The 25583-nt window shown below is 42.3% G+C and overlaps 1 protein-coding gene across 2 annotated transcripts in view; it reads right to left on the reverse strand.

Moving 5' to 3' along the window:
- Positions 1–252: 252 nt before the first annotated feature.
- LOC137362009 (xaa-Arg dipeptidase-like) overlaps positions 253–25583 on the reverse strand; it is a 69994-nt gene continuing 44663 nt past the window's right edge. Inside the window, exons 5-7 of one of the 2 annotated variants that reach the window (XM_068026596.1) lie at positions 20876–21008; positions 19081–19188; positions 253–13114 (exon numbers count right to left, since the gene is read on the reverse strand). In XM_068026596.1, the coding sequence (XP_067882697.1) occupies positions 12966–13114; positions 19081–19188; positions 20876–21008 (390 nt within the window). In that variant the 3' untranslated portion in view covers positions 253–12965. Of the gene's footprint in view, positions 13115–14288; positions 14387–19080; positions 19189–20875; positions 21009–25583 lie in introns of those variants that run through there. The other variant, XM_068026604.1, reaches the window with a different exon arrangement.

The raw sequence follows: 25583 nt of genomic DNA on the forward strand, positions 1-25583 counted from the left end.
TAAATTTTTGCAATAGCTTTTAATGAAGAAGTTTTTCCAAGAATATTTTTGTTTCTATCGTCACCCCGTGTGTATGTCCCAATCTTTAATTTGCTCTAAGTAAAATGTTTTAAGTGAATTTATTTTAGTGCTTTTTGTTTCCTGTTTTGTGTCTGTGAAAATGCTGCTTGGACAGCCTGATGACAGCACTGCTCCATGCTGTGAATTTTTTTTTATTTCCAAATTATACTTTATTCATAAAAATCTGTAAAAATTACATTCCCAAACAGTTAAAACAGCATCAAGTCAAAGAATACAGACAGTGCAAAGCAGATCAGTTTACTTCAAAACAGGAGTGAGTTGCCTCACAACCCTTCCATTTCATTGTCATGCCATATACATTTTTACATTTACAGCACACAAAATTTCTCCGATACAGTTCGAGGGGTTTCCCATGGATCCAGCCCCTCAGTTCAGCTTGGTGGGGGGACCTTACACTGTGGTCTTTCCCCATTGAGCCTTTGCTGCGGCTGCCCCAAGCTTTAGTGCGTCCCTCAGCGCGTAGTCCTGGACCTTGGAATGTGCCAGTCTGCAACATTCGGTGGTGGACAACTCTTTCCATGCTGTGAATACCCAGTAAAGATCACTGCAATTAGTTGCAGAGTTGAAATTCCTGCCAGAGAGATCACTAGATCTCTCAGCGACACTTACTTCATGGTCAAGGGTGGCAGCCCTTTCTTCTCTGCTGACCTGAAAATCTGGCCCATTGTGTTTCATTTCAATTCATTTTTGCCTTGCACCTGATCCCTACTCCTGCCATGTCCCTCTCAGCCTTGAAAAAGATTGGCAGATATTAAAAATTAATTTTAAAACTTTGTACAGGTTGAAACAATTTGTGCTCTTATATAATTACTTGTCTCAAGCTTATTATTCTAAAAGGCTAACCCCACAAAAACTGAGAACAGTCATCTCAGATTACTGTGAGCCAGCCAGCAAATCAACCCACACAGATTAAACTGGTCTCATAGAATCAGTGCTATAAGTCTAGATTTTCTACTGGAGTTATGCAAATTCACCAGCAAGTACTGTTCGCACTCAGTACTTGCATGATTTTCAGTTAGAAGTAATGTTTTGTGCATATGATCACCCAAATATAGATGGATATATTGTAATTACAAGCAGATTACAGGAATACATCATGCAGGTTTTACCCCACCATTTGTGCCCTAGAAACACGATCTGCATGGAATGTCTTGTTTTATTCAAGCATCAGCACTGCTAAGTGTAGTGAATGTTTCATAGATGAGCCAGAACTTTTTTGCATCTCAGTAATAGCAAGACTGTTATTGTTCAGTCCCTGCCGGAAACTCCATAACATAGCCCTGATCCCATCACTCTTCCAGGATTCCTATTCAATTCTACTTGATGCAAAATCTTGGTATCCTGCTTAATTAAACTGAACATCAAACTCCACATATAGTGCTATTTACTTTCCAGTGAAACTCTGCCTGTCTCTATACCTACCTCAATCCTATTAATGCTAAAACTTTCATTAGTACTGTTGTTACCTCTAATCTTTCCCAATTCCCTCCTTGCTGAGCTTTCAAGCTTCAGGCTACATAAACTCCAAGTCATTCAGAACTTGTCTGCCCGCATCCCACCCTGCATCTTGCTAGCCTCGATTTCCTTGTATTCCTTCATTTATCTTGATAATACGATTACATGCCAACAGTTTAATGCTGCCCTCTATTGTTTGTAGTGAGTTTGAAATAAATATTCCAGAGTTTCTGGCAACATTCAGTACAATAATTAGGGCCCTACCAAATTCATGTCAAATTTTACAAATTTCACAGTCATGGTACTTTAAGAATTGTGAAATCCACATATATAAATAGTTAATTTCACAGTGTCACAACAAATCATGAAAATTATATTATTTAAAACAAAAAAAAGACAAAGGAGGCTTCTGGTTTCAAATAGCATTTACTGTATACTCAAAAACTATTGCGAACAGCTGACTATAAACAGGTTGCATTCTGGGCGGCACAGTGGCGCAGTGGTTAGCACCGCAGCCTCACAGCTCCAGCGACCCGGGTTCAATTCTGGGTACTGCCTGTGTGGAGTTTGCAAGTTCTCCCTGTGTCTGCGTGGGTTTCCTCCGGGTGCTCCGGTTTCCTCCCACAGCCAAAAGACTTGCAGGTTGATAGGTAAATTGGCCATTATAAATTGTCCCTAGTATAGGTAGGTGGTAGGGGAATATAGGGACAGGTGAGGATGTGGTAGGAATATGGGATTAGTGTAGGATTAGTATAAATGGGTGGTTAATGGTCGGCACAGACTCGGTGGGCTGAAGGGCCTGTTTCAGTGCTGTATATCTAAATATTTACTCACTGAAGTCAGTGGTTAAATATGAGCATGGAGCAACTGCAACGGTCTCTTTCTTCATTTCCTGTCTCTGTGCTGTGAACACTTATCCACGTTTGGACACAGCTCTCTCCACGTCCACAGAGTTTGTTGGAATTGTCAGACAGTGCCGTGCTAGCCTTGAAAGGTGATGGGTTTCTGCATTCCACAGAGTTCTAAAACTGCAGCACAGGCAAAGTACAATCCGCTTCTTTTGCAATGCTTTTATAAGCAGAAATCTCCACCCTACATTTCTTATCAAAGCCAGAAATCACACCAAACCAGTTTAAAACCACCATCAACAGGTGCCTTTGTGCAGGGTCAAAGATATGCACAGCTTTCAGGAATGTCATAGAAGGTTGTTTCTTCCGTGTGGATGTTTTTGCAAGCACCAACACTAACCAACTGACGATTTTCTGAGCTCTCTTTGTCGACTTGTTAAAAATAGATTAAATTGTTGCCTGTCTGTCTTCCAGAAGTGCGGTGTCAGATGCTGTCCTTCTGCTGTGATGGCTTTCAGACTCTAAGTGGCGCTGAACTGTGTGATCCAACGAAACATTGCAGCTCGTACAAAACGGTATTCCACCATTGGCATGCAGAATTTGGCTTCCACATTCTTTCAATCGATGTGCTGCAGTAATGGTTGTGGCCGTTTTTGATTTCCTCATTCTAGCATTCTCACTTGTCTGCTAAAACTCCAGAATGCTACACTCAAACTGCACCAGAAACCCTCCCTCATCTACCAGAGAGTTGAGCCTTGTGCTAATCAGTAAAACACGTGATGTTCACATGCCCAGCAATCAGCGAGTTCAGCCTTTTGTCAATCAGTAAAACATGCGATGCTTGCAACATGCCCAGCAATCAGCGAGTTCAGCCTGTGTCAAATCAGTAAAATGCACAAAATTTGAAAAATGGCCAATTTCACAGAGGACCCAAGATTCCAGTCTGTGACGCATTTTTCACAGCCATGAATTTGCTAGCGCCCTAACAATACAGCAAAACAACAAACCAAACAACTGACCTTGTACTTTACACAACAAAAATCCAATTCCTGTTTCCTTTTTTTAATATGTCATAGTAATCATGTATTATCTAGAACCTGCTCAGAATAACTGCCTATTCATCCTCAATCCTGTGATGTATACATCTCATAGTAGAGAATGTAGATTAATGTATAAATTGCACAGCAAAGTTTGGATAAGGAGAGGCAGTGGTGCAACGGTAATGTCACCAGATTAGCAAGCCAGAGCCCAGGCTAATGTGCCAGGGGACATGGGCTTGAATCCTACCATGGCAGATGGTAAAATTTGAATTCAATTAATAAATTTGGAATTAAAAGCTACTCTAATAGTGACCATGAAACCATTGCTGTAAAAACCCATCTGGTTCACTAATGTCCTTTAAGGAAGGAAATCTGCTGGCCTACATGTGACTCCAGACCCCAGCAATGTGGTTGACTCTTAAAATGCTCTCTAAAATGGCCTGCCACTCAGTTCAAGAGCAATTTGGGATGAGCAATAAATGCTAGCCTTGACAGTGATGCCCACATCCCACAAACGAATAAAAAAAATCTTATAGACATCATATTAAGGCCCTAGAGAGAGTGGAGAGGCAATGGCTGGAAGTTGGCCTGTGCTGGGTTTGAAGAGAGAGTGAAAAAAGGAATCTAACAGTCACAGCACATGAAAACTGTAAATTGATTTCTTGGTAACTGCTGTTAGGGTTTGTCTGGAAAATTAGAAAAACATAAAATTTTCTTTTAAAATAACTCTCAAATAGCTACCTTATGAATGATAAGATTTATTAGTATTGCTAAGATTTAAATTAGTAATGAGTGGTGAGTAGAGGCATTAATTAAAAAAAATAAAAATCTAATTAAATAATTAATCAAATTGTTAAATAAAATGGCAGGGTAGGTGATGTGCTGCAGCTGTAGCGTGTGGGAGCTGGTGGACACCAGCATGATCCACGGCAACCACATCTGCGTGAAGTGTCGGCAGCTCGAGGAGATCTGGATCAGAGTTGATGAGCTGAAGGCCAAGTTACAGACACTACGATGCATCAGGGAGGGGGAAAGTTACATGAATAGACACAGTTCTCTGCAGCCAAGAGCGAGAGTCCAGAAGGCTATGTTGCCCACTCAGTGCCAGGTTTTGGGACATCTGCCAGAGACTGGAGAGGAACTTGCAGTGGGAGGGGGAGGATCCAGTTGTCGTGGTCCACGTGGGTACCAACGACATGGATAGGACTCGGAAAGCGGTTCTGCATAGACAGTATGAGCAGCGAGGGGCTAAATTAAAAAGCAGAATCTTTCTGGTTTATTACCTGAGCCACAAGCAAATTGGAGTACGGTAAATAAGATTAGAGAGTTAAATCCATGACTCAAAGATTGGTGTGGGAGAAATGGGTTTCAATTCATGGAGCACTGGGATCACTACTGGGGAAAGTGAAAGCTGTACTTTTGGTGACAGTCTTCACCTGAACCGTGCTGGGACCAGTATTCTGGTGCATTGTATAACAAGGGCGGTATACTCTGGGTAAGCCTAATCACCACTAATGTTGTGGAGGATGAATTCATCGAGTGTATACGAGATGGGTTTCCAGAGGAGTACATTGAAGAACCAACTAGGGATCAGGCTATTTTAGATATAGTATTATGTAATGAGAAAGAACTAATTAATAACCTTGCTATATAGCAGCCTTTGGGAAATAGTGACTGTAATATGATAATGTAAAATTCTAAGTTTGAAAGTGATATCGTTCATTCTGAAACACGGGTCTTAAATCTGAACAAAGGAATTGAAGGTATGAGGGGCAAGTTGGCTATAGTGGATTGGGAAAATACACTAAATGATTTGACAGTAGACAGGCAATGGCTAGTATTTAACAAATCTACAACAAATATACATTCCTCTAAGACACAAAAACCCAACAGGAAAGATGAATCAACCGTGGCTAGCAAAAAAAGTTAAAGATTGCATTAGATCAAAGCTAATGGCTTATAAGGTTGCCAGGAAAGTGGTAAGCTGTGAGGATTGGGAGCAATTTAGAGTCTCGCAAAAGATGACCAAGAAACTGATAAAGAAATGGAAGAGAATATGAATGCAAGCTAGCGAGAAACAAAGATGGACTGTAAAAGCTTCTTTAGACATGTGATAAGGAAAAGATTAGTGAGGACACACGTCGGTCCATTACAGACAGACACAGTAGAAACTATATTGGAGAATAGGGAAATGGCGGAGAAACTAAACAATTACTTTGTGTCTGTCTTCATGGAGGAAGATACAGAAAATCTCCCAGAAATACGAGGGAACCAAGGGACTTGTGAAAACAAGAAACTGAAAGAAATTAGTATCAATAAAGAGGTAGTACTTGAAAAATTAACTGGATTAAAGGTTGCTAAATCCCCTGGACCAGATGAGATACATCCCAGAGTATTGAAGGGGGTGGCTGTAGAGATAGTGGATGCACTGGTGGTTATCTTTCAAAATTCTGTAGATTCTGGAAAGGTTCCTGCAGACTGCAAAGTAGCAAATGTAACCCCACTATTTAAGAAAGGAGGGAGAAAAAGTGGGGAATTAGAGATGTTAGTTTGATGTCAGTAGTACAGAATATGTTAGAATCTATCATAAAGAATGTGATAACTAGACACTTAGAAAATTGTGACATGATTGAGCAGAGTCAACATTGATTTTTGAGAGGGAAATCATGTTTGACAAACCTGTTGGAATTTTTTTGAGGATGATACTTGGGCATAGATAAATGAGAACGAGTGGATGTGGTGTATTTGGATTTTCAGAAGGCATTTGATAAGGTCCCACACAGGACATTAGTAAACAAAGTTAGAGCAAAGGGAATGGAAGTAATATACTTGTATGGATTGATAACTGGTTAACAGACAGCAAACAGAGAGTAGGAATAAATAGGTCATTCACAGGATGGCAGGTTGTTACTAGTGGGGTACCGCAAGGATCAGTGTTGGGGCCACAGCTATTCACAATCTATGTAAATGATTTGGATGTGGGGACCAAATGTAATATTTTCAAATTTGCCGATAACACAAAACTAGATGGGAATGTTAATTGTGAGAAAGATGCAAGGAGGCTTCAAGGGGACTTGGACAGGCTAAGCGAATGGGCAAGAACATGGCAGATGGAACATAATGTGAAGAAGTGTGAAGTTATCCACTTGATAGAAAAAAAACAAAAAGACAAGAGTATTTCTAAAATGGTGAGAGATTGGGAACTGTTGATATCCAAAGGAACCTGGGTGTCCTGGCTATGAGTCACTAAAAGCTAGCATGCAGTATTGGAGTATTGTGTACAGTTTTGGTCTCCTCATCTGAGGAAGACCATACTTGCCATAGAGGGAGTACAACAGAGGTTCACCAGACTAATCCCGAAGGGCCAAATGGCCTACTCCTGCTCCTATTTTCTATAGCAGTATTATCTTATGAGGAGAGACTGAGAAAACTGGGCCTGTATTGTCTAGAGTTTCAAAGAATGAGAGGTGATCTCAATGAAACTTAGAAAATTCTTACAGGGTGTGACAGGTTGGAGGTAGATAGGATGTTTTTCCTGGTTGGTGAGTATAGAACTAGGCGACATAGTCTCAGAATAAGTGGTAGACTATTTAATTCTGTGATGAGGAGGAATTTCTTCACTTAGAGGGTTTTGAATCTTTGGAATTATCTAGCCCAGAGGGCTGTGGCAGCTCAATCATTGAGCATGTTTAAGACAGAAATCGATAGATATCTGGATACTAATGACATCAAGGGATATGGGAATAGCACAGGAAAGTGGCGTTGAGGTAGATGATCAGCTTTGATCTAACTGAATGGTGGAGCAGGCTCAACGGGCTGAATGGCCTACTCCTGCTCCTATAACATCATCAATGCTGCCTTAGAAGGATCTTGCAAATCAAGTGGGAGGACAAAAGAACAAACATAAGTGTCCTCCATGACATAGATATGCCAAGTATAGAGGCCATGATAATCTCACATCAGCTGAGATGGACAGGACATGTCATCAGAATGACTAACTCAAGACTGCCCAAACAAGTGCTCAACTCAGGGCTATGCCAAGGAGCTAAAAGAAACATTTGAAAACAATTTCAAAGCCTCCACAAAGGTCTGCTCTATTATCAACACATAGGAAGCAGATACCCAATCTCAACCAAAATGGTGATCCATCAAAAATGGTGTCAGGGCCTTCCAATCAACAACAGCAGCCACAGAGAGAACAGTAAGGGACATGGAAAGAAAGGGCAGCTGCTCTGGTCAACAATCCACCACCACCTTTACCGGCCGACAACCGATGTCCTCACTGTAGAAAAATCTGCAAGGCCAAGATAGGGTTCATAAGCCATCTGCGAACCCATAGTCAACACTGACATCTCATTCCTATGCAGCCATCCACAAGGAATAATCATCCTTGACATGAGGGATTGCTGATAATGATGAGTACAGGGAACACACCAGTGGTGGAAGCAGAAAATTGTGTGCATAATATGTTTAAATTTAAAGTGTTAGCAAACAATTAAACAGAAGTGTCAGAATTCTTCATTTGCTGTTGTGACTTGGGTAATGCGGTAAATGCCACAGTTAGTACTCATACCTAGTTTCCCTGGATAGGATTCTCTGCAGACCTTATGGTGATGGTGCTAGCCACAATGCTGTTTGGTAGGGAATTCCAGGACTCTGACACAGGATGAATAAACAGCAAATATATTGAAGCCACTTTGGAGTGTGACTTGGAGATTATGGCATTCCCACACCACTTCCCATTCTTTTATAGTGGTAGAGGTCACAGGAGAGAAAGGTGCAGTTTAAGCAAAGTTAAATGTAGATCGTACATACTACACCAATATTGTACCTGCGATGAAGGACAATACCATAATCACATCACACAGCTGTCTGGCTCAAGTAACTCCAGATGTGCAAAACATCATGCAGGATGAGGCAAACACCACAGTATTAGACACAGAATTGACCTTTGTTGGGTCATCATCTCATTTAGCAAGCGATGGTACTGGACTACTTCCATTTCAACGCCAAGACACCAACACCCATCAGACAGCAACTATACTCAACTCCCACTGGGCAACTTCTTAGAAAGAGTACATTTGGGCAGGAGAAAACAGACACAAGCTGGATTTTGTTGAGTACCCGATGTCGTGTTCCGTGGCAAGGGTGGGGTGGGGCAGAAGATCGCAGCAGCAGTGGCCCACCAGGGAGCCCAATGCCGGAAATGCCAGGCCTGATCTTCCCAGCGACGAAGTTCCACGGCGTCACCCCGCCACTCGGCGATGGGACTCGACTTTAAATATTGAAATTAACTTTATGTATACATTTACATCCAATTCCCCACGATCTGGATCTTCAGTGTGACAGGTGGCACTCACGTACCTTCACTTTCCTGTCCAGGAAAAGCTAGCGGCACCGAGGTGGGGAGGGGGAAATCAGAGCATTTTTAGCGTAGTTGGGGAGGGGGTCAACTCTGCATTTTTAGTGTGGAGGGGGGGGGGGCGGGAGAGAAGGAGTGACCTCTGCACTTTGTGCAGTTGGGACAGGGGAGTGGAGTGGGGAGAGAGGGGTCAACTCTGCACTTAGTACAATTGAGGGGAGAAGGGGGTCACACCTACAATTTCAGTGTATTAGGTTCAGGAAAGGGGGTGGAGGAATGGGCCAAATATTTATCTTTTTAGTGTAGTTGGGGAGCGGGGGGTGGTAACTCTGCATTCTCTGAGCAGGGCTGGCAGCCCTTGAAAGATGGTGCCAGTGCCATGATGCTTGCATGGCCTCACTGAGGCTGCCCCAACCTAGTGATGGGGAGAAGGCAGCTACCCTACATATTTAAATGAGCAGCAGCGCTCAAGATCGCGAGGGTGGGATGGCACTCGGCCCACGCGTGCAGGCCGCCGACAGGAAAATAAAATCTAGTCCGCCGTATACTTTCATAAACGGGAGGTACTGGAGTAAGAAACACTAACCACACAAAGAAAATACAAATGTAGGCTGTACCTCTGTTTATTTGAGATTAGAATCAGAAGCACGGAAGGAGTCAATAATTGCCTCCATCAGGTAACTGTCCAGGAGTAGAGGCATTAGTAATACTTGATGTAAGACCAAGGGCAATGGTGGGATATTTTATTCCTTCACTTATAGGGCAAATGTGGAGATTACTCTAGATTACTTGGCATAGGCACTTAAGCTTTTACTGAATCTCACCAGTACTTAAGACTCTCCCCGTCTCCAAGTGAGGTTTTGTACACAATTGCTCAGTTTTCTTATATACTATTGGTTGTAGATGGACCTCCTCTTCCACTAACTCCATGCCAAGACATCTTCAGATGGCAAAGTTGTTCTAGAGACCACAGACCAATATGATCTTGGAGATTTTCAGAGGACTATTCTGCAATATGGAATTTCCCTGCTCAACATAGTGGGGAAAGTCTTCGCTTGAGTCGTTTTAAACAGGCTGCAGAAGCCGGCTGAGTGTGTCTACCCTGAGGCACAGTGTGGCTTTCGAGCAGAACATTTCTCCCTTCGCCAGCTACAGGAGAAATTCCACAAACAGATGCCCCTCTACGTTGCTTTCTTTGATCTCACCAAAACCTTTACCTCGTCAGCAGACATGGTCTCTTCAGACTACTAGCAAAGATCGGATGTCCAACAAAGCTACTAAGTATCATCACCTCATTCCATGACAATATGAAAGGCACAATTCAGCATAGTGCGCCTCATCAGACCCCTTTCCTATCCTGAGTGATGTGAAACAGGGCTGTGTTCTCGCACCTGCACTGTTTGGGACCTTCTTCTCCCTGCTGCTCTCACATGCATTCAAGTCTTCAGAAGAAGGAATTTTCCTCCACACAAGATCAGATGGCAGGTTGTTAAACCTTGCCCGTCTAACAGCGAAGACCAAAGTATGGAAGGTCCTCATCAGGGAACTGCTCTTTGCTGATGATGCTGCAGCAACATCCCACACAGAAGAGTGTCTGCAGAGACTCACTGCAGGCAGCCGCAATCCTGTCGATGAATTTAGCCTAACCATCAGCCTCAAGAAAACGAACATCATGGGACAGGACGTCAGAAATGCTCCATCCATCAATATCGGCGACCATGCTCTGGAAGTGGTTCAAGAGTTCACCTAACTAGGCTCAACTATCACCAGTAACCTGTCACTCAATGCAGAAATCAACAAGTGCATGGGAAAGGCGTCCACTGCTATGTCCAGACTGGCCAAGAGAGTGTGGGAAAATGGCACACTGACACAGAACATAAAGGTCTGAGTGCATCAAGCCTGTGTCCTCAGTATCTTGCTCTACGGCAGCGAGGCCTGGACAACGTATGTCAGCCAAGAGCGACATCTCAATTCATTCCATCTTCACTGCCTCCGGAGAATCCTTGGCATCAGGTGGGAGGACCGTATCTCCGACACAGAAGTCCTCGAGGCAGCCAACATCCCCAGCATATACACCCTACTGAGCCAGCAGCGCTTGAGATGGCTTGGCCATGTGAGCCGCATGGAAGATGGCAGGATCCCCAAGGACGCATTGTACAGCGAACTTGGCACTGGTACCGGCCGTCCATGTCTCCGCTTTAAAGACGTCTGCAAATGCGACATGAAGTCCTGCGACACTGATCACAAGTTGTGCGAGTCAGTTGCCAGTGATCGCCAGAGCTGGCGGACAGCCATAAAGGCGGGGCTAAAGTGTGGCGAGTCGAAGAGACTTAGCAGTTGGCAGGAAAAAAGACAGAAGCGCAAGGAGAGAGCCAACTGTGTAACAGTCCCGACAACCAATTTTATCTGCAGCACCAATGGAAGAGTCTGTCACTCTAGAAATAGTCTTTATAGCCACTCCAGGCGCTGCTTCACAAACCACTGACCACCTCCAGGCGCTTACCCATCGTCTCTCGAGACAAGGAGGCCAAAGAAGAGAAGATTCTGCAATATTAAGACATCTGATCCTTTGCTTCAACACCTTGATAATCTGCTCCACTATGTTTCTATTACAGCATGAGTCGCATTATTTTGCTCTTCAGCTTGACTGACTGGCTCAAGGTGACAAGCCATAGTTAAGGTGGATAATTTTGATTACTCATCTTTCTGTCCAGTTTTTTTTTGCTGGCTATTCAAAACAATGGAAGCAGAAACTTGGGGAAGCTTCCTCCATAGTAAAATACAGAGCTCTCTCACTTCACTAGCTGGCATCCTTGAGGAATTGATGAATGAGTTCTCCTTGACAAAGAAAGTATGCTACCTGTTGAAATATCAGTGCACTGAAGGTTGAGAGATTTAAGAAATGTTGAGCTATTGCATGAAAGCAAGCAGCAGTATAAACTTGCCCTCAAAACAGTTGCTTGCAGAGGTGCCCCTGTCCTGGAATTGAATCCTAACTGCTGCATTTTTGTCACTGCCTTCCTTGGTCAATCTCTTCTGACGTTTGTCTGTACACAAAGATATCAGCTCCTGCATAACTGTTTAAGACGTAAACATAATTCCTCATGTCTGATCAGTTCTTCCTCTTCCAGAAACAGCAACAAGAGTGGCTTACTCAATGGGTGATCCATGATCAAAACTAATACTATATTATGTTGTTAACTATCCACAGATGGTAGATAGAATTTTTCACCTAAGATTCTATTGAGCAAATGCCATAACTTTCTTGTAAATTTGGTAATTTCTTTTAGTCCTTATTACGTGACAAAGCTTATTTCAAGTATTAACTATCATTGAGAAGTTGAAATAGTAACCTAAAAGAATTTCAAAACAAAGTAATTTCTTTGAGATCTCAAAAAAAAAGGGAGTAGTTTGCTGGCTGGCTGATTTTGATTTGTATTGTTTGAATTGTGATTTTCTTTCATATGTGCCATTGGTATATTCGCTACTTGTTCAGTTATAATTGATTTCTTGAATGACAGTTAATGAACATGAAAATAAAGTTGCAATACACCGAAGGGTGTTGGACAAAATGCACACTAGCCCAAAGCTTATTATACACATCGACATAGATTTTCTTTTAAATAAGCAAAAATTATTCTCCTTGTACATGTCAAAATGCAGATACAAAATACAAATATCGCAAACAAAGCAATATTTCTAGAATTCATATTGAAGTATAACGAGGATGATAAACATCCTAGTTGGCTACTTTTATAAATGAGGATTTTATTTTTGTGACCTTGAAACTACAAAATCAATCTGTATTTAAAAAAATTTTTGTTTAAGAAATTATACCATAGAATAGCTTTCCCAAGTTAGAATAAAATCATGTAAGATGTTTTAACATTGAGCTGCAGAAATTTTAAATTGTATTTCAAAATATCAAGCAGAAAATCAAAAGCATATAGCTATGTTACAGAACTTGATTTGCTTTGGCAGGTAACTATGTTAAACAATGAGAGTAGCTGTAAAATGTACCAACCTATACTGGCAGTTTTACATAGGTCATAGGACAGTGATCTTTGTTGTGATTGGTTTACAATGCATCAATATTGCAGAGTAAAAAATTTAATGCTTTTTAAATGTGATAATTTAGTGATGTCCATTTCGATTTCCATTGCAAGAGATTTATATTGTTCAAACACCATCTCTCTCTTTCTGTAAATTAATCTTTTCAAAATCTTCCTTCATCTGCTGCAACAGCTCTGGGTTTAACACAACATCCAGCGCAGTCATCGCCAAGGCCTTTGCTGTTCGCAATGTATAGTACTGTGCTTCTTTAGAGCCTGCAACAACAGCATATCACTGAAGTAAGCACCACTAATGCAAGACAATCTTATTCATTAAACAGTAATTTAAACTCTTTTCTACCTGCACCACTACACGAAGAAAATATTTGTTTTCACTTGACTATTCCAAAGCAATCCTGGCTGGTCTCCGACATTTAACCCTCCATAAATCTGAGGTAATCCAAACTCTACTGTCCGTGTCACCAAGTCTACTGTCGGTGCACTAAGTCCGGTTCACCTATCACCCCTGTGCTCGCTGATGTACATTGGCACCTGGTCAAGCAACACCTTGATTTTAAAATTCCCATCCTTGTTTTCAAATCCCTCCATGGCCTCATCCCACCTGATCTCTGTAATCTTCCCGGCCTCACAACCCTTCAAGATTTCTGCACTCATCTAATTCTGGCCAGTTGAGCATCTCCAATTTTAATTGCTCCACTATTGATGGCTGTGCCTTCAGCTGTCTAGGTCCAAGATCTGGAATTCCCTCCCTAAACCTCTCTTTCTTCCTTTAAGACATTCCTTAAAACCTACCTCTGTGAACGAGCTGTTGGCCATGGCCATCTGCCCTAATATTGCTTTGCGTGGCCAAGTAGCATTGCTCATCCATAAATATCTTGCGAACTGAATAAATTATGTAAAGAAATGCAGCAAGTATTGCAGTAATCTCTAACTTGAAGGAAAAGTTGTGTATGGTTTAGAACAACTTCTCTGAAGCTACCAATGCCATAGACCAGAATTTCTGTACAGATCATGGTCCCCATAATTAGCTAACACCTTACAGACTGCAGTTGGAGCTTCAGTTTTAAGAGGTAAAGTAGCAGAAAAAAAGAGACAATGGAATCCCATATTAGCTCAAACGGAGAAATAATCTGAAGTAAAAACTTATGAAATCTAAGTGTACCTCATTTTATCAGATAATTTACAGCAAATTGGCTCACAAACCTTCTTTGTTGAGATCAGGGCCTCCAATAAATTGGTCCTCCGAATTAGAAATTTCACATTCCAGTAAAGTTTTGAGAAGCATTAGTTTAAAATCCTAAATGTACTTTAATGAGGGCTGAGTCACAACGGAGGGGATAACAGACTACCTATACCAGAGGACTCCCAAATCCCTTTCCCATGTATGCTCCATCCAGATTCCAGTGCATTTTAAGAAATTCCTAGAGCTGATCAGCAACAGAGATTATGCATAGTTGACACCTACTGCTTCACAAAACTTCTTTCTTCTTGGGCAGTTCAGTGCTGAGATGAGATGACTGGGACTGTCTGACAGAAATAAAAGGGGAGTACAAGCAGACATCACTGTTAGTCAATTAAAACTAATTAACACTGGAACTGAATATCAAGCACTGCATACAGCAGGTGACTGATTCGATACTGCCTGTTTTCTGCCACTGTCCGAGATTAATTTCTACCCAGGAGTGTTCAGTACCAGCTGGCACCACGGTAGCCGTATGTACTAGTACATAAAAATAGGAAAGGCTTTAATGAAGGCAGAGTCAATCAGATTTGAGAATGGTTTACCTGTACCAGAGGACTCCCAAACCCCATTCCCATATATGCTCTAACTAGACTTCAGTGAATTAATTAGGGAGTTGCCCTGGGAGTGCTCAACATCAACTCCAGACCCCATGAAGTCTCATAGCATCAGGTCAAACATGAGCAAGGAAACCTCCAGCTGATTACCAACTCCCACCCACCTCAGCTGATGGATCAGTACTCTTCTATGTTGAACAGCACTTAGAGGAAGCACTGAGGGCGGCAAGAGCACAGAATGTACTCTGGGTGGGGGACTTCAATGTCCATCACCAAGAGTGGCTTGGTAGCACCACTCCTGACCGAGCTGGCTGAGTCCTAAAGGACATAGCTGCTAGACTGGGTCTGCAGCAGGTGGTAAGGGAACCAATCAGAGGGAAAAACATACTTGATCCCATCTTCACCAATCTGCCTGCCTCAGATGCATCTGTCCATGACAGTATTGGTAGGAGTGACCACGGCATTGTCCTTGTGGAAACAAAGTCCAATCTTCACACTGAGGACACCCTCCATCGTTTTGTGTGACACCACCACCGTGCTAAATGGGATAGATTCCGAACAGATCTAGCAATGTAAAACTGGGCATCCATGAGGTGCTGTGAGCCATCAGCAGCAGCAAAATTGTACTCAACCACAATCTGTAACCTCATGGCCCGGCATATCCCTCACTCTACCATCATCAACCCAGGAGACCAACTCTGATTCAATGAAGAGTGCAGGAGAGCATGCCAGGAGCAGCAACAGGCATACCTCAAAATGAGCTGTCAACCTGGTGAATCTACAACCCAGGACTACTTGCGTACCAAAATGCAGAAGCAGCATGAGATAGAGAGTGAAGTGATCCCATAACCAACGAACAGATCTGAGCTCTGGATTCTGCCACATCTAGTCGTAAATGGTGGTGGACAATTAAACAACTAACTGGAGGAGGTGGTTCCACAAACATCCCCATCCTCAATGATGGGGAAGCCCAGCACATCAGTGCAAAAGATAAGGCTGAAGCATTTGCAACAACCTTCAGCCAGAAGTGTTTAGTTTAGTTTAGTTTACAGATACAGCACTGAAACAGGCCCTTCGGCCCACCGAGTCTGTGCCGACCATCAACCACCCATTTTTACTAATCCTACACCAATTCCATATTCCTACCACATCCCCACCTGTCCCTATATTTCCCTACCACCTACCTATACTAGAGGCAATTTATAATGGCCAATTTACCTATCAACCTGCAAGTCTTTGGCATGTGGGAGGAAACCGGAGCACCCGGAGGAAACCCACGCAGACACAGGGAGAACTTGCAAACTCCACACAGGCAGTACCCAGAACTGAACCCGGGTCGCTGGAGCTGTGAGGTTGCGGTGCTAACCACTGCGCCACTGAAGTATTGAGTTGAAGATCCATCTCGGCCTCCTCCTGAAGTCCCCAGCATCACAGATGCCAGTCCTCAGCCAATTCGATTCACTCCATGTGATAAAGAAACGACTGAAGGCACTGGATACTGCAAAGGCTAAGGGCCCTGACAATATTCCGGCAATAGTACTGAAGACCTGTGCTCCAGAACTTGTCACACCCCCGAGCCAGGCTGTTCTAGTACAGCTACTACGCTGGCATCGTGGAAAATTGCCCAGTAATGACCTGTACACAAAAAGCAGGACAAGTCCAATCCAGCCAATTACCGCCCCATCAGTTTACTCTCAATCATCAGTAAAGTGATGGAAGATGTCGCCAATGCTATCAAGCGGCATACGTTTAGCAATAATCGGCTCACTGACACTCAGTTTGGGTTCCGCCAGGGCCACTCGGCTCCTGACGTTATTACAGCATTGGTTCAAACATGGACAAAAGAGCTGAACTCGAGAGGTAAGGTGAAAGTGATGTTCTTGACATCAAGGCAAGATTTGACTGAGTATGGCATCAAGGAGCCCAAGCAAAGCTGGAGTCAATGGGAATCAGAGGGAAAACACTCCGCTGGTTGGAGTCATACCTGGCGCAAAGGAAGATGACTATGATTGTTGGAGGCCAATCACTGCAGGAGTTCCTCAGGGCAGTGTTCTAGGCCCAACCATCTTCAGCTGCTTCATCAATGACCTTCCTTCAATCATAAGGTCAGAAGGGGAACGTCCACTGATGATTGCACAATGTTCAGCACCATTCGCAACTCCTCAGATACTGAAGTAGCCTGTGCCAAATGCAGCAAGACCTGAACAAAATTCAGGCTTGGCCTGATAAGTAGCAAGTAACATTCGCGCCACACAAGTGTCAGGCAATGACCATCTCCAACAAAAGATAGTCTAACCATCTCCCCCTTGACCTTCAATGGCATTACCATCGCTGAATCTCCCACTATCAACATCCTGGGGGTTACCACTGACCAGAAACTGAACTGGAGTAGCCATATAAATACTATGGCTACAAAAGCAGGTCAGAGGCTAGGAACCTTGCAGCGAGTAACTCACCTCCTGACTCCCCAAAGCCTGTCCACCATCTACAAGGCACAAGTCAGGAGTGTGATGAAATACTCTCCACTTGCCTGGATGGGTGCAGCTCTAACAACACTCAAGAAGCTCGACACCATCCAGGACAAAGCAGCTCACTTGATTGTTTGTGAATGGGGTGACATTCACTCCCTCCACCACTGACGCAGTGGCAGCAGTGTGTACCATCTACAAGATGCACTGCAGCAACGCACCAAGGTTCCTTAAACAGCACCTTCCAACCCCACGACCTCTACCACCTAGAAGGACAAGGACTGCAGATGTATGGGAACACCAAGCTCCCCTCCAAGCCACATGCCACCCTGACTTGTAGCTATAGCGCTGTTCCTTCACTGTCGCAGGGTCAAAATCCTGGAACTCCCTTCCTAACAGCACTGTGGCTGTACCTACCCCACATGGATTGTACTGCTTCAAGAAGGCAACTCATCACCAACTTCTCAAGAGCAATTAGGGATGGACACTAATGCTGGTCTAGCCTGCGATGCCCACATCCCATGAATGGAGGGGGAAAAAACCCAGGGAAAATCTAAACAAAAAAAAGTTCCCAAAATGTATGAATAGGTAAATTAAAACGATAGCAAGAAAAGCATTCTGTACAAAGCTGACAGGGGAAAAGGAGGATTATAGGAATATTAACATAGGTAAGATGTTACAAGTGTTAAATCTGCTTCAGATAGGTTGCTAAGCACAATCCTAAAACATTTTTCCTGTATCACAGTAAGTGAAGTTAGAAAGGAAGGTGGAATTTTAAGTAACAGGAATGGGTGAAATTAGAGAGAATGGAAATACTGAATATTGTCTAGAAGTATTTATAAAAGAGAGTGATACTAATTTACAATCCAACTGCTGTAATACACTAAATATCAAGAAAATTTCAAAATATACGTGGGAAAGATACTTGAGATGCTTCAGTTTTCAACACAAGTCTCTTGGGACCTAATAGCATATTTCCTACTGTGAAGAAAATGTGTGGGGGACTAATTAGTTACTGTGAATCTTAAGTATTAGTAAAGATGCTGTGGGGTTAGGAGTAAGCAATCAAGCAGTACCTATACTTGAAAAGGAGAATAACTGACTCATGCTACTACAGGCCCATTAATTGATTAATGTCAGGTAGGGAGTATGTTGGAGGGGCATCCCTATAGCAACAAGAGTTTAATAGGAAAAAAGAAATGGATTTAAAAAGTGCAAGATTCTGGGCAACAAACATTAGGCTTTTTAAGGACATCACAAATAAATTAGATAGTTGAGCACCCTACAATATAGATTTACAGTTTCACCCCCCTAGCCTGACATCACACCTCATGTATCCAGTTCTGTTGTGGGACCACCATCCTCAAAAGGACTGCATTAGTTCAAGGAGAAGACCCACCACTTTCTCAGGGCATACAGGAATGGCTAATAAAAGCAGCCTTGTTAGAATTGCCCACATCCAGAGAACAAATAATTTTTAAAAATCCACTAAATTCTCATGGCTTTTGTTAAATTTAGAAGTCTCTCCTGGAACTTTTGTCAACTTCCTGAAAGTGTAAAACTATATTGCTGGGTGCTGAATGTCTCCCAATTGCTCTCCGAGTGGCCTAGTAAACCACTCAGTTGTATCACTAACTTATCAGGGTAATAAATGCTGGCCTTGCAAGCAATGCTCACATCCTAAGAATTAATGACTAGGATTCACTATACAACAAACTCTGATCCCAACTTTTCTGGAGTGAGTCATTCCAGGCTATACCTGCTTACCCCTCTACTACTTTACTATCCAATTATCGAGAAACATTGGCAAGACTGGAAGCAGAATGCAAAATTGCATGCCTTTTCAGTTGTTTTTTGACATGAGAAGTATCAGCATTATTCATTTTGTATACTATTCCTTTTTATTCAGCAAGTATTCACAAACAATTCTGAAAAATGGTATTCAAAAATATTTACCAGCTGCTTCAGTGTATTCCTGTGTATGATTCAAAGCCGAGGTCCCAATGTAAAAGTAAGGGTGAATTCCAGGAACAATAAAAGAAACATTACCAAAATCTGTGGAACCTAAGAAAAGCCAAAATGTAAAGTTAAAAATGAACATCTTTTATGTAAGAGCAGCTACCTTTCATCAAGAATGGTAGGGCATTCTAGAAAGTCACACTCAAATACAATCATGGAATGTAAATTGTGCAAAAGCATCATATGCCTTTTCATTTCATAGTTCATAACAAGAAGTCACAATCTAACTTACAACTTTGTTACTGAAAAATTGCTTACATGATTCTGATACCAATTTAAAAAATAAATTAATCTCTTGATTGTGAGTTACATAACATTAATGAGGTGGGAGGTAGCATTCAGCTACAAGTAGCAATACTGCATTCCATCCTGCCACAAAATGCTATCATTGCTACACTAAAAAAAAAAGAGTAGAACCATTCCTAACTTGTTCAGCAACAAGTAATTAGATGTTAGTTCCATTAAGTACCATTTGGAAGCTTGAAAGTTGTAATATGAAGTACTATTGCTCTTGCAGATTTATAAGGCAACTGATGTAAAACAGCAAAAATGCACACTGCAACCTAATCTTGCAAATATTACATTTCTAGTTTCACAACATGATGTTTAGTTTTAAAAAGTATAATAGGTTTACATTATTAAATACAACATTGTTGCTGGACAAAATGTGAAAAAGTTGAGAGATAATAGGTAAACTTTTAAAATGTTGAATTTTAGTTTTACATGCATATTTTACAGTTTTAATAGAGACACTAATAGAAATGCGGCGTCTGCAAACGCGACATGAAGTCCTGTGACATTGATCACAAGTCGTGGGAGTCAGTTGCCAGTGTTCGCCAGAGCTGGCGGGCAGCCATAAAGGCGAGGCTAAAGTGTGGCGAGTCGAAGAGACTTAGCAGTTGGCAGGAAAAAAGACAGAGGCGCAAGGGGAGAGCCAACTGTGTAACCTGTGGCACCTGTGGAAGAGCCTGTCACTCTAGAATTGGCCTTTATAGACACTCCAGGCGCTGCTCCACACACCACTGACCACCTCCAGGCGCTTACCCATTGTCTCTCGTGATAAGGAGGCCAAAGATTGATTGAGACACTGTTCCAGAGTTCTGAAAATAAAACTAATCCCTTCATAGTTCTACAGCATTGTCTGCAACTCAAAACTTTGAAACTATAATTTTCAGAACTTGGAGGAGAACTTCTGGAGAAATTGAGGGAAACTACAAAAGGAGATCAGGCAGTAATCAAGGAAAAATATTTTATTTTTATTCTTGGTAGCAAATTTTGAAACACTATGATTTTTAACTTTAATTCAGTGGACGGAAATAATTTAATTGAAAGGTTATATAAACTACATTCCTACAGTAGGAGAGAACCTCAAGACCCATACTGCCTGCTGACTGTTTCAGAGGTAAGTGTGCATAATTAGTTTACAAATAAAACAAACAGTTCCAGAAGCAAATGTGCTCAGTTTTCAACAGATTACTAAAAATTATTTTAAAATGATCAACAACTCTGGCTAAGCTGATTGCCCACTCTGTTGGCCAAAATAATGCAGGACATGTTGGTGTGGTGGGGTGGGAGGAAATTAAGAGGTTGAACAGAAGGAACATTAAGAAAACCAATTATCTGGAAAAAAAAATCACAAATTAAAGCAGCAAAGGGGAAAGAAACACATGCTGCACCTGATACTACCAACTTGTTAGAAATGGAAATTGTAAAGATGCAATAACCAATTTACCTGATAGAGTGTTCAGAACCTGATCAGGTGCGAAATCCATGCCGAGACTTCTGCCATTTGCCTCATACAGTTGTCGGAGAGTCGCATTAGGAATCACATTATAGTATGCTTTCTTATCAAATTCCAGTTCTACCTGTAAGGTTATAATAGTATAAGCTTTTGTAAATTATACATCCTGAGCAGTTAGTAAATAACCACCCTTTTGAATTCAAAGAATCCGGGTAAATTAATCTATTTCACTGGAAATATTACCATAATTTCACAAACTAGACTTAAAAGTTAATTGAAGTATAAAAACCCTTTAAAAGTAGTAAAAATGTCAGCTTTATCAATTTGCTTCTCTGTATGCTGTGAAAGTTGTGAAGAGATTTTTTATAAATAGGGATCACTGATTATATTGGATGGGAATGGGGAAGACAGCACAACAGGGTGAGTGGATGAAATGACTGTCATTTTTAACCATTTCAATTTATACAGTAGCTAATTAATATTGCTCTTTATTCATCTTTCATAATAATCTCCCAAGAATCATCCAAGGACATTCCTGATAGTGGGTGAACTTTTCAGTGAAATGAGGTAACTGCACTAAGTGCATTCAGAGTTCCACATTTTTGGAAATGATGGAACCTAATTAAATGAGGGTGCTCCTCCAATGGCTATATAAATAACAACATGGAACTGACCCATACAGATCACAAAGTTCCAGATTCAATTCCTAGTCTGTGTCATGTTGGCAGATCTCAGCCAGGGCAACAGGAGGGCTGCACTTTGTCTCAGCAACCCTTAGCTGAGGTGAGCAAAATCAATTAAGGTTGCCTCTCCTAATTGCCATCTACTGACTCCTGATGTATGTGGACAAGGTCAAGCTTGGCTTTAAGGCCACCAAGCACGGGCACAATCACTCAGAATAGGCGAGAAAATCTTTACCACATTTAGCAGAAGAGTGCACCATCAAATAACTACCTATGATGCATTTCTAACCGATTCCAAGTTAACAATATCTGCCTGCAGTGTTATAATTATATTTATCATACATCTATTTATACAGAAGTCAAGAACGCCCGTCAATCTAACTGTCATACCAAAATCAAGAAAGGATGGAGAGCCATGTTTCAGACTTTCTGCTTCCTCCAACCCCAACCTGGCTGCCTTCTGCTTCCAAGCATATTCTCCCAATTTCCAAGGCTTGCTCAATTCAGTTTCTCTCTTTTACAAATGCTATTCCAGGAACATTTGGAATGTCTGTTCATCCTCCATATACTCTTGCGCCCTCAATTCCATAGCTCCCACTGTTCCTGCAACTTAATCATTTCCTCCATCCCGGCTTCATGTATGCTCCATACACTTACCTTGCAGGAGAGGAGAGGAGCGGACCTGCGGGAAGAACACGGAGCGGGGAACTGATAATTACAGCCCGAGGATCGCGACCTAGAGCACTTACCTTCCGGGAGAGGTGTGGAGAGGAGTCCAGGCACGCCAAAGTTTGAAAACAAAGTGAATAGTGACATGGAAAGCTGCAAGGTGATTGGTTGGTGAGAAACTGCTGTTACGGAGTATCAGTAAATAGCTTGGGTGGTACAATACTGTCAGGGTGCGTATGTAAATAGCTTAATAAGGAACAAGTGAGTAGCTTGGAATTTATTTTGAGTAAGGTTTATTTTAACTAGTGCACTGTATTGATTTTTAGTAGGAATTCTCAGTACTAGTAAGGTTTTATCAACAATTTTAAGCTGTTGTAGTATTGATAAGGTTTTTATCTTAGCAGTATGTTACGACCAGGTGAGGGGGGTCTCAGGTTCCCTTTCAGCCTTCACCTGGTGTTACTGTAACAGGGTTTTATATTTAAACAGTGTTTTTAGCTCCTCCTTGGTGAATCCTTGTTCAGCATGCATACGCGAAACAGACACGCAAATAGAGACAGAAAAGAGTAGAGGAAAAATAAATTGGAAAGGTTTGAGGCAATATCTGAAGAGTTTTGTTAAGATTCTTCGAGCTCAGTGTAAAGTCCTTGATTGTAGGTAGATCTTGCTTTTCATTGGGGCCACTATTCTCCTTAAACCTTGTTCACTGTAGGAGACTTTTCTCTCTTGGGGTTCATGTGTCTTCAGTGGGTTTTGGAGTTCTGAGAGAAACAGATGGGGGCAGTCATGAGACAGAGGAGGTCTGCTTCAATCCAGGAGCATTCCGCTTTCTGCAGATTCAAACTCTACAATTCAGAAAAAAAACCCAGGCTGCCAAGCAGGTTAGTCATGTGACTAACTGGTTTGACCATGTCTGTTTGTGGATTGTATTGGAGCATGGGATAGCTCCTTTGCTCCAAGTAGTTAATATGAAAAAATGTCTTTCCAGCCAGGGGCCCAGCAACCCCTGGTCACAGGCCTTCTCTTCTGCCCAGCAACAATTTGAAATTTAATTTCCAATTGGTGAAATTAATGTGCCTCATTCTTGGCAGGTTGGGGGGCTACATGACAAGTAGCAAAGGGTCAAATAAATAAATAAAGGTATGGCTGGGTTGCTTCAACCTCTAGAGTGCACCTCCTGTGCTTTTTGGGAGCTCCAGGGTGCTTCCCGTATCCTAGACAACCATTTGTTCAGGAAGTGTCGTTAATTGAAGCAGCTTGAGCTCCAGGTTTTGGAACTTGAGCGGCAGCTGGCGACACTGCGGTGCATTCATGAGGATGAGAGCCAAGTAGATAGCACGTTTATAGATGTGGTCACCCCACAGCTTAAGAGTGTACAGGGAGAGGGGGACTGGGTGACCACCAGGCAGTCAAAAAAGAATCAGGCAGTTAGTGAGTGCATCTCACTCTCCAACAGGTATTCACTTCTGAATACAGAGGAAAGTGATGCTTCACCTGGGGAGTGCAGCCAGAACGAAAGCCATGGCACCATGGGTGGCTCAGCTGCACTGGGGGGGGGGGGGGGGAGGTGAGAATAGAAATAGAGATAAGACAGATGAATGTGTGGCTGAAAAGATGGTGCCAGGAGGGTGAACTTCAGATTCTTAGGACATTGGGACCGGCTCTGGGGGAGATGGGACCTGCACAGGCCGAATGGGCTGCACCTGAACAGAGCCGGGACTGAGTTTCTTGCAGGACGTTCTGCTGGTGCTGTTGGGGAGGGTTTAAACTAGTTTGACAGGGGAATGGGGAGCTGAGGGTAGACTCAGTTGGGACAAAATCAGAAATGAAAATGGAAGGCAGGAAATTAATGGATATATCGGGAAGACAGAGAAAACGAGGGTTAGAAAATTTGAAAAAAAGTTTGGCAGTGCTCAAGGTTTTCTATTTCAATGCGAGTATAGCAAATAAAGCAGATGAGCTAAGGGCACAGATCGACAAGTGACAGTATATTATCATAGCTATTATAGAAATATGGTTTAAGGAGGGACAGAAATGGCAGCTCAATGTTGCTGGTTACAGGCCTTCAGACATGATAGGGAGGGGGATAAGAAAGGAGGGGAGTGGCAATTTTGGTCAAGGAAACTATTACAACTGTGAGGAGGGATGATATAAAGAACAAAGAACCGTACAGCACAGGAACAGGCCATTCAGCCCTCCAAGCCTGCGCCGATCATGATGCCTGTCTAAACTAAAACCTTCTGTACTTCTGGGGTCTGTCTCCCTCTATTCCCATCCTATTCATGGATTTGTCAAGATGCCTCTTAAACGTTGCTATCGTACCGGCTTCCACTTGTTGGAAAGTTCTTCAAATAAGGCCATATAGATTGAGCTAAGGAACAAAAAAGGGCAATCACACTGCTGTGAATGTACTATAGACCCCCAAACCATCAGAGGGAGATAGAAGAGCAGATATGTCAGCAAATCTCTGGCAAGTGCAAGAACAACAGGGCAGTAATAGTAGGGGATTTTAACTACCCCAATATTAACTGGGAAAGTTTTAGTGTGAAAGGAATTGAGGGAGCAGAATTCCTGAGGTGCATTCAGGAGAACATTTTTGCCCGGTATGTAGCAAGTCCAACAAGAGAGGGTGCAATTTTAGACTTAGTTTTAGGAAATGAAGATGGGCATGTGGAAGGGGTGGCAGTGGGAGAGCATTAAAAGGGGAGATTCAAGGGGTTCAGAGTAAACATGTTCCCACAAAGATAAAAGGTGGGACGGCCAAATCTAGAGCTCCATGGATGTCAAGAGCCTACAAGGCAAGATAAGGCAAATATGGAAAGCTTATGCCCAACACTGAGAGCCGAGAGGTGAAATCAAAAAGGAAATTAGGAAAGCAAAGAGAGGGCATGAAAGAATATTGGTAAGCAAAATAAAGGTGAACCCAAAGATGTTTTATCAATACATTAAGAGTAAGAGGATAACTAAGGAAAGAGTAGGGCCCATAAAAGACCAAAAAGGAAACCTATGTGCAGGGCGGTAGTTATTGGTATGGTTCTTAATGAATACTTTGCGTTTGTCTTCACAAAAGAGGGGGACGATACAGATATTGTAGTTAAGGAGGAAGAGTGTGAAGTATTAGATGTGATAAACATAGGGAGGGAGTAAGTATTAATGGGATTAGCATCCTCGGAAGTTGATAAATTACCAGGGCCAGATGAAATGTATCCTCGGCTGTTAAAAGAAGCAAGAGAGGAAATAGTAGAGGGTCTGACCATCATTTTCCAGTCCTCACTGGATACAGATGTGGTGCCGGAGGATTGGAGAACTGCTAACATTGTACCTATGTCTAAAAAGGGAGCGAGGGA

This window comes from Heterodontus francisci, chromosome 3 (assembly GCF_036365525.1).
Source record: "Heterodontus francisci isolate sHetFra1 chromosome 3, sHetFra1.hap1, whole genome shotgun sequence".
Classification (NCBI taxonomy): domain Eukaryota; kingdom Metazoa; phylum Chordata; class Chondrichthyes; order Heterodontiformes; family Heterodontidae; genus Heterodontus; species Heterodontus francisci.